The following is a 14,772-nucleotide window of genomic DNA, read 5'->3' on the forward strand; positions in this document are numbered from 1 at the left end:
ACGGCGAGAAATCATGAATCTGCTTACTTTTGAAAGCTGGAGAAGCAGATACACCTTTTCTTCCGTCTTTCTTGAGAGGAGGGCTTCTTGGAGGTAGGATTGCTCTCGAGGCAACTTTTAGAATGTCCTTTTCCTCTCTCCATTGAGGCATGAAGTTTGACTTCTGTCACGCAGTTCTTTGAAAATGTGGACTATAGTAGCACTTCTCTGCGTTGTGTGCAGATGGCAAACAATACAAAGAGTGAGGGTCCGATTTAGCCATTTTCTTCCCACAGGAAGTGCATTTATTAAATAATGCTGGCATTTCTGACAAGAAATAGTTGGTAAATAGTTAGAAAAGGGTAGAAAACGCCAAATGAAGTTGAAGAAAACCAATTTCTGACTAGAAATAGTAAAAAAACATTTACAAGCTCAAGCTCTTCACAGGAGACGTAAAAAAGAACGGACCTGTAACCTGTGGTGCATGATGGGAGCAGGGGGCTCCTGGAGGTCTGGCATGGTGTTCAGGTTCTTGGAATCCTTAAAGGCAGGGTGCCAGTTTTGATACTGTGATTTTGCTTCTATGCAGCCTATGAGCTAATTGCTTGTTATTACTTGCCTTTTTTCTGAAAATAAAGGGCTATGTTGGAACACTATTAGTGTATGTTCTCTGTTGCAGTGTTTGTATGATAGATTATGTGCTTTCTAAAAATCCCATGTAATTTTGGCATATTGGCTATTAAGTATATTAGGCTGCATGTTTATGTATGTATATATGTATGTTTTGGAAGTACTCTGTACTTGTCTAAACATACATATATATATGTATGTATTTTTATATATGCTTCGGGGTCCCGCACGTGGGCGGGGATTATACAGTGCTTAGGACTATTGAGGAGCATCTCCTGGAAGGGAACCACCATAGACGTGGCCACTCTGGCTCGCTAGGAGTATCATCTTGGCATTGGAGTGCGATAGATTGATTAGAATTGCCGGGATCAGGGGACACGGTGAAATGGCGTAATGAGATTTGTAGGAACAGTTTATCCATAGGGCATTATCCAGCCGTCACCGGCTGGTAGTACCTCGAGGTTAAGCGTGGCATTTGTGTTTTGTGGGGTAGCGAACAAATTTATGGGGGGGGGGGGGGGGGGGTGTGCCCCAGGGCTTGAAGATTTACTGAAAGACGTAGTCATGTAAGACCCATTCATGGTTTTCTTGCAGAACTCTGCTGACGGCATCCACCTGTACATTCTGCACGCCTGAAAGGTGAGTTGCAGTTTGAAGGATTCGGGCAATCAACCATTTCCACATTCACCGGGCTTCCAGTGTCAATGGCCTGGACCTAGTCGTTCCCCCCCCCCCCCCCCCCCCAAATCCCCCTGTTGAGGTAGTACATTGTGGTGGTATTGTCAGTTTGAACAAGCAGTGTCTGACTTGAATGATGGACAGAAGGCCTTGAGAGCTACATTGACTGCTCGAAGTTCGAGAAGATTGATGTGATATTACAACTCCTTTGGGGGGACCAAATGCCTTTGATTGTAGATGATCCAAGTGGGCTCTCCACCCTTGAAGAGATTGAATCTGTCACTATGATCGGAGAAGGAACTTGTTGATGAAAAGGGATTCCTTGAAGCAGATTGACCGGAGAGTACCACCATATGAGGGAATGCTTCGCATGGAGTGACAATTGTATCCTGTTGTCCCAATTGCCCGTTAACTGATCCCGCTGGTCCTCTTGGAGAGGTCATATGTGGAGATTGGCATTTGAGTGAGAAAGATGCAGGAGGCCATCGAACCGAGGAAAGAGACCGTCCGCACGTTGGAATGAGATGCGGTCATAAGGAAGCAACATTTCAGTAGGACCGATGAGCGTTTCTTCTCCGAAGGACACACTTTGCTTAGACTGTGCCAATAGAGACTCTCAGATAATGCAAGGCCTGAAAAGGGATAGTTTGTGATTTTGCTGTGATTGACATGAAGCCCCAAACATAAAAGGAGGTTGCATGCCCAGTTGAAATGGAGCTGTGCTTCCTGAAAAGTTGACGCCTTTATGAGGCAATCTCCTTGATAGGGATAGATGAAGACCCAGTGTTTCCTGAGCTGGGCAGCTACGACTGCCATGACCTCGAGAATGTTCTGGGTGCCGACTTGAGGCAGAACAGTAGTACATGGTATTGGTAATGATCATGCCCTAACAAAAACCTCAGGAATTTCCGATGTTTCTGTGAGACTGGGATGTGAAAATAAGCATCTTGGAGGTCAATGGAGCAGAGCCAATCCCCTTGGTGGAGTTGGGGATAGACTTGATGCAAGGACAGCATTTAGAACTTTTCACCAACAAATCCATTTGTTGGCGTATTTGAGGTCAAGAATGGGTCTGAATTCATTCTTATCCTTTTTTCGAACCAGAAAGTGTCTGGAATGAATTCCTGTTCTCCGTTGTTGGATAAGAACGGCCTCTACCGCATGCATTTGAAGCAAGAGGTTGACTTCCAATCTTAACATTTTCAGATGGTGATTGGAGGACTTTGGTGGTACAGTAGTAGAACTTCTGAACTTGAGATTCATGCCTTACAATATGGAGTACAGAGGTGTTCTTTATTTGTTACCACTGACAAGAAATGCAAAATACCTCCGCCTACTGGAGTGGGTAACGGACGAGGGGGAAGAAACAATTCACTGTTTTGTGCCTATGGTAGGCTTTCCACCTTGTGCTGGGAGGATCCTCCTCTAGGCTGCCTTCGCTGTTTAGTATAGAGACGCTGCTTTTGCTGTCGGCCCGGGTATCAGGAAGGGGGTTGAACCTTCTGAGAGTAGTAGTGCCTCTGGTAAGGGCGGAATGATTTGCGTGGTTCCTTGGGCCTCTCCAAGCCCACTGCTTCAAGTATGTCCATTTTGGTTTTTATACAGGACATATCATTTCTGTGCCTACATAATAGGGTAGAACCAGAGAAGGGCAGTTTAATGATACACTGCTGTGACTCCGGTTTTAAAGACACGAGATGGAGCCACGCATGGCTACAGAGGGCCACACCATGGCAATTTTCATGCAAGAAGAGAGGAATCAGCCACTAAACTTTTTATCCAGTTAAGATTCCATCAAACCCAAGTTCACAACTGCCAGAAAATCCTCACGCTCATCTTTTATTTATCTATTTTATTTTATTTATTTATCTTGGAGCAGATCTTCTGCAAACTTCGGGACAAATACATACAAAGCCTTATTGTAGCGTCCATGAGGCGCAGCTGCACTTGCTGCCTTAATGGAAGTATTATTGAATCATTTATATACATTTTTACACATTTGTAAAAAAAGGCTGTCAACACGAAGTGAGGTATATAAATAAGTGAACAAGTGACATTAGTGCTCAGTGCGTAATATGTACAGAGGGTTTTAAATATGTAGTACATGAGAAAGTAGGCCAGAATTTTAGGGAACAACAAGGACTGCTGTGTAATGAATATTCTTGATCACACAGAGCCTTGGTCAATCTGGACCATGTGAGGTCATCGACGTTTCAACCAAAACTCAACTCCATTAGGTAGTCAAGGCGGGTCTTCATCAGGACAAAGAACGGGAGTAGGCGGTGACAGCCCAAAGAAAACCAGAGTGGCTCCTCCGTTGCTGCCACAGAGACTCATCGCTCGTATTATCCACTCTACTTACGTTGCTTGATTTAATTTGGATTCTCAGAGGTTTGAATAACCAGGAGCCACTCTGGTTTAAGAATATTCATATATATAAATGATTAAAATGATATAAAAACAAGTGAGTAGACAAAAGTGTGTCTCGCTCTGGATTTGTTATGTTTTCTATTTTGTCTGGACAACTGAGATACCTATGTTAATAACTACAATATATTAATACTAGGCGTGCTTACAAGAAATAATTGAAAAAACCCGACGGAACCATTGTTTTTGTTTTCTTATCCATACCCAGGTTCTAAGGGACACAGGGTCACCCCATAATTGTTTGGCCTTAATGGAAGTGGCCTCTGTACCACACTTTTGCAGCACACTGAATCCAACTTCTTGCTCTCCTTATCTGGTGGAACGGAGGAGGCAGGAGTAGTAGCATGTTTCTTTGCTGCTAATATCACAACGTCTGGGAGACAGTCCACTGCAGGAAGAGTGGATACTGCTCAGGTGGTTTGTACTTTTTTTTTTAAAGTCTCGATGGAGCCGACTTGGCTGAAGCGGGAGTCAAGACTAGTTGCATAGCCAGTTTTATGAGGCCTGGCACTAGAGGAAGGAGTGGTCTGGACAGTGTACATTGTTGGAGCATCCCAAAGATCATGGATGTGGTTGGAGTAGGCACAGACATCTGGATGTTTAATTTTGCTGCTGTAATCTTTGTAATCTATCTGGGAGACTAGGTGGTGAACAGTGTTAATGTAGGCGATTAGCGTCCTGTAGAGGTGTAGGACGAATACCTAGAACGATGACGAGATCACGATCATGACCTGGGTTTATGTGGTCTATGGCTATGATGATTCCTCCTTGACGTATGGTGAAGGAGAACCATGTCACGTCCTAGAACGTAATCTTGGCCTTGGAAGAGATGGTGAAAGGTGTTGGTGCAGATGGAATCGACACTGAAGGGTGTAGTGGAGGAGTAGCTGGCAAGATTATGGGTGAAGATGGAGAATACACCCTGGAATAGTCCGACCCCAGTGAGGAATTAATGCATCTCCTCTGACGTGTCATAGAAGTCAACCTAAGATCATCAAAGCGGCCGCGAAAGTGATCACGCAGGCTGACAAATGGTGCGCGCCTGGCGCACATGCACTGTACCCGATCCGCCTGCAGACTTTGGGAGCACTTTCAAAAGCCCCGTACTTAATATCTAGCCAGAGCATCGCTTACGCGATGGCTTAGGCGAGACTTAAAAACACCAAAGCAAAATAAAAATTTTCCTTTCCAAATAATACTTTTTTCATGTGTGTTCCGGGATCCTACATTTTGTAAAAATGGCAAAGATTTCATGTCAATATCTAAGGTACTGGAAACATGCCAACCACAGAGTTCAAATACAGGAAGTTTCACACTTGAAACACCTAAACACAAGGAAACCAGGACAGATCCCTCTACATTTGATTTTTATACTTCATTTCACTTCAATTTCCATTCACAGTGACAAATGGATTGACATCAACAAGTTTTACAGTGTATATCAACCTGAGTAGAATGACAGGGGAGATATAGTCCTGACCAATTCAAACCAGTGACCTGAAACTTACACCATATGTCAGCAGCAATTACTTAACTCCAACATCTTGCCAGCAAACACACTGCGAGTCATTATAAACCACATTATTTTGTGCTGGTTAACAAGAAAGACCCAAGGAAGCTCTACCGTATACTTGACCAGGTGACTCACCTGTCTTCACCATTCTCTCCACTGTCTCCCTCGCCCATCAAGTAGTACTGCAAGGGATTAGGCCAAAGATCTTCCTTGATTATCTAAAATAGGTGGAAAAAAACCTACTTTATCAAGTTATATCCAAGCATAAACATAAAGACAATGCAAGCTGTAATAGAGACTGCCTTTAAAATATAAAGAAAACATGGCTGGTGTCATGCAGCATCCATAGCATTAGAAGAACTAACCTCCCACTGCCAGGATTGTTCCTATTTATAGTTTCAAAGGACAGACCTATGCACTGCAGGAGAACCGGAGTTTTGACCTTCAAGTGATGAGGTAGCCGTTTTGACAGCAACAATAGTATACCTTATAGGTGATAAAGCCACATCTATGGAGGAAATTCCGATGGGACAGTTTTGATAGGAGTTCATCACCGTGACCACAAGCCTTGCACCTGGTGTGCTGTATTTTCAGTGTTTAACTCTCCCATCTGGAATCTTGTTTGCTTGTTATTTCAAGCTCAAGCACATACTACCTTACGATTATGATTCCCCCATGAAAGACACCACTGACTTAAGAGAACCTTGAATCAGGAGACCGTTAATCTGAATTCATTTATTCTGAGCACCCCATACGTTACCAAACAAGGAAGATTCCTAATTGAGCTTTCATCCCCTGCAGATGTCATCACAAGGCTATGACAGCTTATCCATACATTCACCATCAAGCTTCTGCCGGAATGTAAATTGTTCATGAAGGAGGAATCATAACTACCTTTAATCTTAGTTTTCCTTTGGGGGAATCTTCATTATTGTCATAAGCACTGAATTATCCCACCCATGTGCAGGGTCCCAGAACTTTTTCCTTTTTTAACAAAGTACATATAAACATTTTTAACAAACTTGAGACAGACAAGTTAGCCTAATAGGCTGAGGAACCCATGCTACTCCACCAGTATCCCATCATGCCTTGAAGGTGGCAACTAAGCCAGTCTTTTTACAAAGTTGACGGATTATGTTAGAACTGATTTTAATTCCATTTGCCTTTTCTGAGGAGCAGGAAGGGTTGCTTATGACAATGAAGATTCCCCTGAAGAAGAACCAGGTCCATAAGTAAATAGTCCTTCTCCTACAGGTGATACTCATTATTGGTCAAAAGCACTGAACAGAATAGCAAACCCATCCCTAAAAAAGAAAGGAAAGGGGCGTGGCCAAGACAGCGATGTGAGCAGACGTGTCTCGATCGAGCTCCGTCGCCCCGCTGCACTGTTGAGCCTGTTTCAGCGTAGTTTCGGGGGTCATCTGCTCCTGAGGACCCCCGGTGCACTGCCGACCCTGCTGGCGATCCTTCTTGGCGACGAATCGCGGCTGTGAGGACTCACGCGGCCACAGCGCACGGCTCTGGGGTCCCCGGCTAGGCCGCTGGCCGCCATCTTGTCGCAGGGCCCGCTGCCGAGACATCTGGACTAGCTCCAGAGGAGGAGACCGGCACAGCGATCTGGGTGAGGCTCCGGAGCGCTCCTGACCCTGCCTGCGGCTCCGATCCACCGGCGGAGCCAGCCTGACACCGGCTGCGGTGCACTGACGCTGCCTGAACCAAGCTGCCACCGCAAACGTCGACGGTCCCCCCCGGTGGATGCACTCTCTGCCTCACAGACCAAACAGGATTTCATCGCACACATCCGCTCTCTTGAGGGCGACCGCAAGGAACAGGCCTCCCAGCTCCTCGCTTCTGGATCTGAGGGTGGGGATCGCCCCTCGGCTGAGGAAGAACACTGACCTTTGCTATTTTACTCACAGATGCCCTGAGCATACGCTCGCCCATTGGGCACCCCGATGTGTCCTCATGCATCATGGAGACTTCACCCCACTGTTCTTGGAGGAGGGGCTTTCCCCCTCTCACTGGCAGGCCACATCCGTGGCTCTCCCCCCCCCACCCGCGGGGGTCTGCAGGAATGGACGATACCCTTTGCCTCCTCCGGGCCATGTACTGCATCAAGGAGCCCCAGCGCCCCACTGGCGCCTGAATGGACCAAGTGGCCCCACGGCCCGACACGCCCCCGGACTACCTTGGAGCAGCGGGGTGGACGGGCTCTGAGACGACTCAATATTACACCACTTACCCAGATCTTCGCTCCCCCCCTTTGTCCCGTAGGAAGTGACATTCCTGAGTTCATCCAAACCCTCGGGTAGAGGATGTCCGGTATCTGGGACAATGTACACTGGCCCTGTTGGCCTGTTTTGGTTCTGCTTCTTCTCTGCGCCTTTTCTCTTTTTTCTCTCTCTCTCCTCTTCCTACTTTACCCTTCACTGCCCTCTCTTACCACTCTTTCCCCGCGCCTGCGAAGGGGTGGCGGGGTGGGTCCCGCGGGGGTTGGCGCGCTGGAGGCGAGATGAGGCTGCCGCTGTCCCTTCTGCGGGTGGGTCTGCTATGTTGGGTCTTGCGCGACTCCACACCCCCTTAGTGCTATGACAGCGAACATCCCTACGCCCTTGAAGGTCCTCTCCCTCAACGTCAAAGGGCTCAACTCCCCTAACAAGCGTAAGCAGATATGGCGCTACCTCCTACACCACTCCCCTGACATTATCCTCCACCAGGAGACGCACCTTCTCAGGGGAGACATCAAACGCATGGCGCACCCCAGATACCCTACACAGTTCTGGGCATCCTCTGACACCAAGACAGCGGGGGTGGCGATCCTCTGTAGAGCTGGCGTTAGGCGGGGACCCGTGAAACCCTTCAAAAGCGCTGACGGGCGTTTCCTCCGAGCCACGGTACAGATGGGACAAGCACAGTTCACTCTAGGATGTGTGTACGCACCCAACCAGTCGCAGGACAAATACCTCCAGGCGCTTCTGCGGGAACAGTTCCCATCGGGCGACAGTAATGTGATCCTGGGCGGCGACTTCAATCTTGTCTGGGACCCTGAGCTAGATCGGGCGGGAACCCCCTTTAACGGCGCGGGAGCAATGTCCTCTGCCCTTAGAACGCAGCTTACAGACCTGGGACTAGTGGACGTGTGGCGCTACCACAACCCGGGGACCCGGGACTATTCCTTCTATTCGCATTCCCATCGGACATACTCCCGAATCGACTATCTCTTCACCTCCCTTGAATTGGCCCGAGACTCCTTGGCTGCCACTATCTCCGACATTTCCCTGTCGGACCACGCTCACGTGGAGCTTTTGTTGCAGGACCCCCTGACCCGTGCCACTCGTGAGCGCAGGTGGGCGCTCCCGCCGAGGATCCTCCGGGATCCGGATGACGTCGCCAGCATCCGAGACGCCATAGACTCTTACTTCGCCATTAACGACACCCCCGACCTGCCCTTTCATACGGTCTGGGATGCCTTCAAGGCCACCATTCGGGGCCATATCACCTCCCTGGCGGCGGCGCGGAGGAAGGAAGCGTTCCAGATGGAAACCGACCTGGCTAGCGAGATCAAGCAGGCGGAGTCTCGGGACCGGGACTCCCCTTCACGGGCGTCAAAGAGAACTCTCGCCATTCTCAGGGGGCAACTTCGCGCCCTGCGCACCAACAAGGCGGAACACTCCCTATTAGCGCTCAAGCAACGGTATTACGAGGGAGGGGACAAGGTTGGTCGTCTATTGGCCGGCAGGCTGCGGGCACGCGCAGCTAGGGCCCACATTGCCAATGTCAAGCGGCAGGATGGCACCAGTGCCACCTCAGAGAAGGCCAAACAGGCCGCATTTGTCGCTTACTACTCCTCCCTGTATGCTGAGGAGCCCACCTCTGCGGAGGCGCGAGAGGCCGTCCTCGCGGACTTCGGGGGGTCTCCACTGTCCCCTGCTTGTGCGGCCACGCTGGAGGGGCCCCTGCAGGAGGAGGAAATAACAGAAGCGGTCAAAGACCTCCCTGTGGGGAAAACCCCGGGGCCGGACGGCCTGCCGTTGACCTTCTATCGCCTGTTCTTGACCCAACTTCGCCCGCATCTGCTGCGGCTCTACAGCTCCTTCTCTGATACCGTTGGCCCATCCCCTGATATGGGCCTGGCGGAAATTGCCCTGATCCCCAAGCCTGGGAAGGATCCCGACCTATGTGCCTCCTACCGCCCCATCGCCCTCCTTAACACCGATCTCAAGATCTACACTAAGATCCTGGCCAAGCGGCTAGACCCGCACATGCCGGGATTAGTGAACCCGGACCAGGTGGGATTTATACGGGACTGTAGGAGAGTAGGGTCTGCAATCCTATGATCACCCAGATTTTTGCTTTTTGCTGCACTGGTTTACGACTTTCCCTGGCTGTGGGCCTGCTAATCAGACCCACAGCCTAGCTGTTCTCTCTATCCAAATTGTACCCAGGTACTGAATTGGCACTGGGCCCTCTCCAAGTCCCTGTACCCAGGGCTGAGGTGCACCCAGAAGTCTCCCAGGGGCTGAAGCACGTATTGTGCCACCCCTGGATTGACTACCTAAATCTGACACAACTGGCTGCACGACAGCTGGGGCAAGGTGGTGTACTCACCCTTTGCTTTAGATATAGTATACCTATATCTAACCCTAAAATGGACACACAGATCTCCTATCAGTCACTCCTATGGCAGGCCTTAACAATCCTGAAGGCAGAGTGCTTGGAATCGTGTGAGATGGTGCTCTGGCATGAGCTGAGCCTGTCTGCGGCTTTCGGGATCTATCCCTTAGCCGTTTCCATGATATCGCATACCATATACTCTTAAGTGCATTATAATCCTCGCGGTTATGTGCCAACTCTGGTATCGCTTTATCAAAACATGTCGAGTAAGGTGTCATACGAATTGGAATACTAACCCCTCGCCAATTCTGGCGACGGGGTTAGCATTCCACCCTTCTAGAGGGACACGACATGCCTGTAACCTATAACCCGGTTAAAAGTCAGACAGAGCCTTAGCATCCACAAAATGGATGCTGCCACCGAGACACAAGTCTGCCCTCCTGCTGCTGGGAGTCCTCCCAGAGCAGGAGATAAGGACAAAGGGTTTCCTGCCAGGGGCGGTGCCAGCACCGTCCCAGACAGGGTTTTGTGTATTGTAGGTAGGCAGGGCTTTAGAGGAAGGTGACTGCAAGTAGCACCCCGGTGCTCACTGTGCATAGGCCGGCTTGAACCAGTTCCAGGGTCACTCCAGACCCTGTGCTGGGGAAAAGCCCGCCAAGGAAGTGGGTGTAACCACCCCCCTCCTAGTCCCACCCATAGGGCAGGACTTAGTCGCGTGCCAGCCCCTTTTTACAGGATAAAGGTAGAGACTGGCCCCCTTCCAAATCAGATCATCTTTGAATCCTGAAACTACTTTCTGCGAAAGGAACTCAAGACTTCTTCCTAAGATTTCTCCCTTGTGACTAAGGAGTAGTCACCCTGCACCCGCAGGCACCATCTACAGAACACTGCGGTCTGCTGCACGTCCTTCCTCCGGAATCCGACTGCCCAGCTCGACGAGACCCGGCTTCCCTGGCACCTCTGACCTCTACCCACCTCTACAGCACAGCTGAGAACCGTGGGTGCGACGAGACCTCGAGGGACCGGCCATCGCCAAGACTGCACGACTTCTGCACAGCAAGCCCGCCGAGTATTCCACTGGTGAGTGCTTTGGGGTCCGAGAAGCCCCGACTCTGAGCAGCTCCAGCTCCGAAGTGCAGCCCCCCAGCATCTCCACGATCTGCGTGGGGCCCTTCTGCTTTCCGCTGCTCACCGCGTTGTTTGGCTACTAGCCCGTTGGCTTGTGGCCTCCCTGACGACGCCCGACGACATTTCTGCTGCTAGTCTGGTTGCTCCAGACTGGCCCTTGCTCCCTCCCAGAAGAGGAGCACCCTGGACCCTCCTGGTCCACTCAAGACGCCATTTTGAGTCCACCGCGTGGGCTTGAATTAGCCAAGGCTTGTTGCCCAATCCTGGGTAACTTCGACGCCAACGACTTCATCCTTCGTGGGACAGCTCGCACCTCCATCCTGGTCGCCGACAACGCCTCCTGGTCCGAGAGACTGCAGAGCCCAGCAGCGCCCACTCACCTGACTGCGGTGACTTCGCCCGGTGCCATCCTGGTGCCCACTTAATCACTGGCTAGTGATTCAAGAACTTGGTCCCCTCTGCTTTCAGGTTTCTTCTTCCTTGATCCAGGCTTGGATCCATCGAACTTTCCTTCACTGGTCGCCTGCCAGCAACTTCTTCCTTCCAGGCTCCCGGTCCGGCAACGAGATCCCCGACGTCTTTTCAGGCCTATGCAGCTGCAGCCCCTGGGCTAGGTAACTTCGGCACTCCGGTGTCCCAGCATAGCCTCACTATCCAAGGGTCAGGATCCACTGTCGTTTTCTTCCTACCAGGTCGGGTTCGCCCGTGAACACTAACTTTGCCTTTACTAGCCTCCATAGACTTTGTCCCGCATCCCGCGTGAGAGTGCACACTCTGCACCCGAGTCCCCTGGGCCTCCTAGTAGTAATCTAACGATTCCCTAGTCCAGTCCTAGCGATTCCAAAGCCTATTAGAACTGTTACTTACCTGCTAGTAATTCGCATTCCACTTTTAGTGTATATGGTTTTTCGTGCCCCTCGGGCATTTGTGTAACGTGCTAACTTAAAAGTATTTTCGTAAGAGTTTTGTTGTGTGCTTAGCACCCTGTCCTCATAAAGAGTACAGGGTTGTTGTGATCCTAATAAATACATTGTTTATTTTCATAACACTTGTGTGGTGTCCTTTCACTGGGTGTTCAAGGGGTAATGTGATGGTAAAACAGCTGGCTTAACACGCCCTCTAGAGTCTTAGCCTTAGACTGCTCGTATCCATGCTACTAGGATAGCTGGTCTATAAGGTTGACTTACAACCAATCATCAATAAGGGTTGTTTGGACTGATATATAGTGATCACTAGAATAGTGAGCACTGCACATCAGGCCAACTTCTCACATTGGTGAGCAGCGGTTGGGATTTGAGCTTGCTGTTGTTTTACCACACATGCCCTAAGAATATCTTGTGAAAGATCACATAAGTACTAAAGGTACATATAACTTAGCTTAGAATACTCTGAGTTCTACTGAACCAGCTGTTGTAGCTCCTAGGGCCTAGCACACCCTAAACTACAACTCTAGCAAGGGATCAGTAGGCAAACATATAGTGTAGGTAAGTGCACCACTTACACCTCACTAGAAAAGCATGTCGACTCAGGGGGACTCTGCTGAGACTCCCCTGGTCAGTGTTGACCCTCCACAGGTCACTTCAAGATATGCAGCTCTCAATTTTCAGGAGATGAGGCAACTCTGTGTCTCCAGGAAACTGAAACAGGGGTCTAACCCCACCCTACCCTTTCTGATAGGTCTCTTAGAGACATATGATGCCAGAAAGCTCTCTCAGTTACATGAGAGCATGCCAGCCTTAGAGGGAACCTCTGGGGATCCAGACCTCCCCAACACTGATTCAGCAGTTGAGGAGGAGGATGAGGAGGTACTCTCTGGGGATGAGGTAGACAAGGGTCTTGAGGTAGTCAGAAGGCTAACTAGGACCAACTTAGACTTACTTGGGCTAGGATCTGGGGGCCCCCCAGTACTAACCCGAAGTGGGCCTAACCTTGGAGTTAGGAGAGATAGATCTCTTTCTAGGGACTCCAATAGATCTCTGCACTCTAATGCCTCTTCTCAGGGGAGAAGGAATCCTCCGCAGAGGAGATTTACTTCCCCTCAGAGAAAGGAGCATGAAGCTAGGATGAGACAAGCTGAACTGAGGATTGAAAGGGAAGAAATTGCCCTGGCCAAAGAGAAGCTTGCCCTGGCAAGAGAGCAGCAGATGAGTGGGCTAGCTCCCACTGGTGGCAGCAATCTCCCAAGAGATAGAGAGAAGGGTTTAGATACTAAACACCTGACTAAAATAGTGCCCCCCTTTAAGCAAGGGGATGACATCCAGAAATGGATGGCTGCTCTGGAGAGGGCCTGCACTGTGCAGAACATTCCCCAGAGTCAGTGGGCAGCTATACTGTGGCTCTCCTTTGATGGTAAAGGTAGAGATAAGCTCCTCACTACAAGAGTGGAGGATGCTAACAATTACCAGGTCCTGAAGAATACACTGGTTGATGGGTTTGGTTTAACCACTGAGCAGTACAGGTTGCTGTTCAGAGACACCCAGAAAACTCAGTCTCAGGACTGGTCTGATTTTGTGGATTGTGCCACTAAGGCTTTGGAGGGCTGGTTGCTGGGTAGCAAGGTTACAGATTACACAGGATTGTATAATCTAATGATGAGAGAACAAATTTTGAACAATTGTCAGAACCAGTTGCTGCACCAGCACCTTGTTGATTCAGATCTGACCTCTCCCCAAGAATTGGGAAAGAAGGCAGACAAATGGGTCAGGACAAGGATCAAGCAGAACCAGAACCAGAACCAGGGTGGTCAGAAGAAAGCAGACCAGAAGGGTAATGTTAAGAATGAGCAAAATGACCAGAAGTCTTCACCAGGTCCCCAACAAACCAAAGAGGGTGGGGGTCAGGCTTCCCAGAAGAAGAAGACTCAAGAAGGCCAGTCCAAAAGGTGGTGCCAGTACTGCAAAAGTAAATCTCACTGGTTTAGTGAGTGCACCAAAAGAGGAGGAGGACAAACTCCTGCCACTACAGCTCCTAAAGCAACTGCACCCCCTAGTACAGTCAGTAGTGGTAGTGTCACTCCCAAGGCATTAGTTGGGTTAACCTTGGGTACTGAGGGGTCTGACAACTTAGTTGGCACACTCACTCAGGCTGTCCTTGTCTGTACAGGGGATATGGATATGTCCCCTGAAATAAGTCCCAATACTTTGGGCAAATACAGGCAGACACCTTTGATTAATGGCAAAATGGCTCAGGCCTATAGGGACACTTGTGCCAGTGTCACCATGGTGACACCTAACTTTGTGGACCCTGGACAGATCATGCCAGGTACTGATTTCCTGGTGACCAATGCCAGCAATGTCACTACTAGTCATAGTGTGGCAATTGTAGCTTTCTCCTGGGGTGGAGTGAAGGGACAAAAGAAAGTTGTAGTCAGTTCAGACCTCCCAGTTGATTGTTTGTTGGGCAATGATTTGGAGTCATCACAATGGTCAGAAGTGGAGCAGAGGACTCACATGGAGATGTTAGGCTTGCCAGCACATGTGCTTGCTGTGACTAGGTCACAGGCCAGAAGATGCCCCACTGAACAGGTGCTGGATCCTGAAATTATGGACCAGACACCTCCCAAGAAGAAGAGCAGTAAGGGTAAGGCTTTGCCTTCCCCCTTGCCCCAGGTTGAGGATCAAGTCTCTGAGGAGGCTGATCTAGCAGAGCTGAGGGAAACTGAGCCTAAAGAGCTTGAACTTGATCAAGTTGAGTTTCTGGGCTCAGGGGGACCCTCCAGAGCAGACCTGGGGAAGGAACAGTTGAGCTGCCCTTCCCTTGAACCCCTCAGACAGCAGGCTGCTGCTGAGGCTGCCGGGAATGCC

At 49.7% G+C, this 14,772-nt stretch overlaps 1 protein-coding gene across 1 annotated transcript in view; it reads right to left on the reverse strand.

The window, feature by feature from the left end:
- LOC144785726 (testis-specific Y-encoded-like protein 4) overlaps positions 1-14,772 on the reverse strand; it is a 194,822-nt gene that overhangs the window by 86,873 nt on the left and 93,177 nt on the right. The window contains exon 5 of the mRNA XM_078664516.1: positions 5,363-5,445. Coding sequence (XP_078520642.1) covers positions 5,363-5,445 — 83 coding nt within the window. The remainder of the gene's footprint in view (positions 1-5,362; positions 5,446-14,772) is intronic.

Source organism: Lissotriton helveticus, chromosome 10 (assembly GCF_964261635.1).
Source record: "Lissotriton helveticus chromosome 10, aLisHel1.1, whole genome shotgun sequence".
NCBI lineage: Eukaryota > Metazoa > Chordata > Amphibia > Caudata > Salamandridae > Lissotriton > Lissotriton helveticus.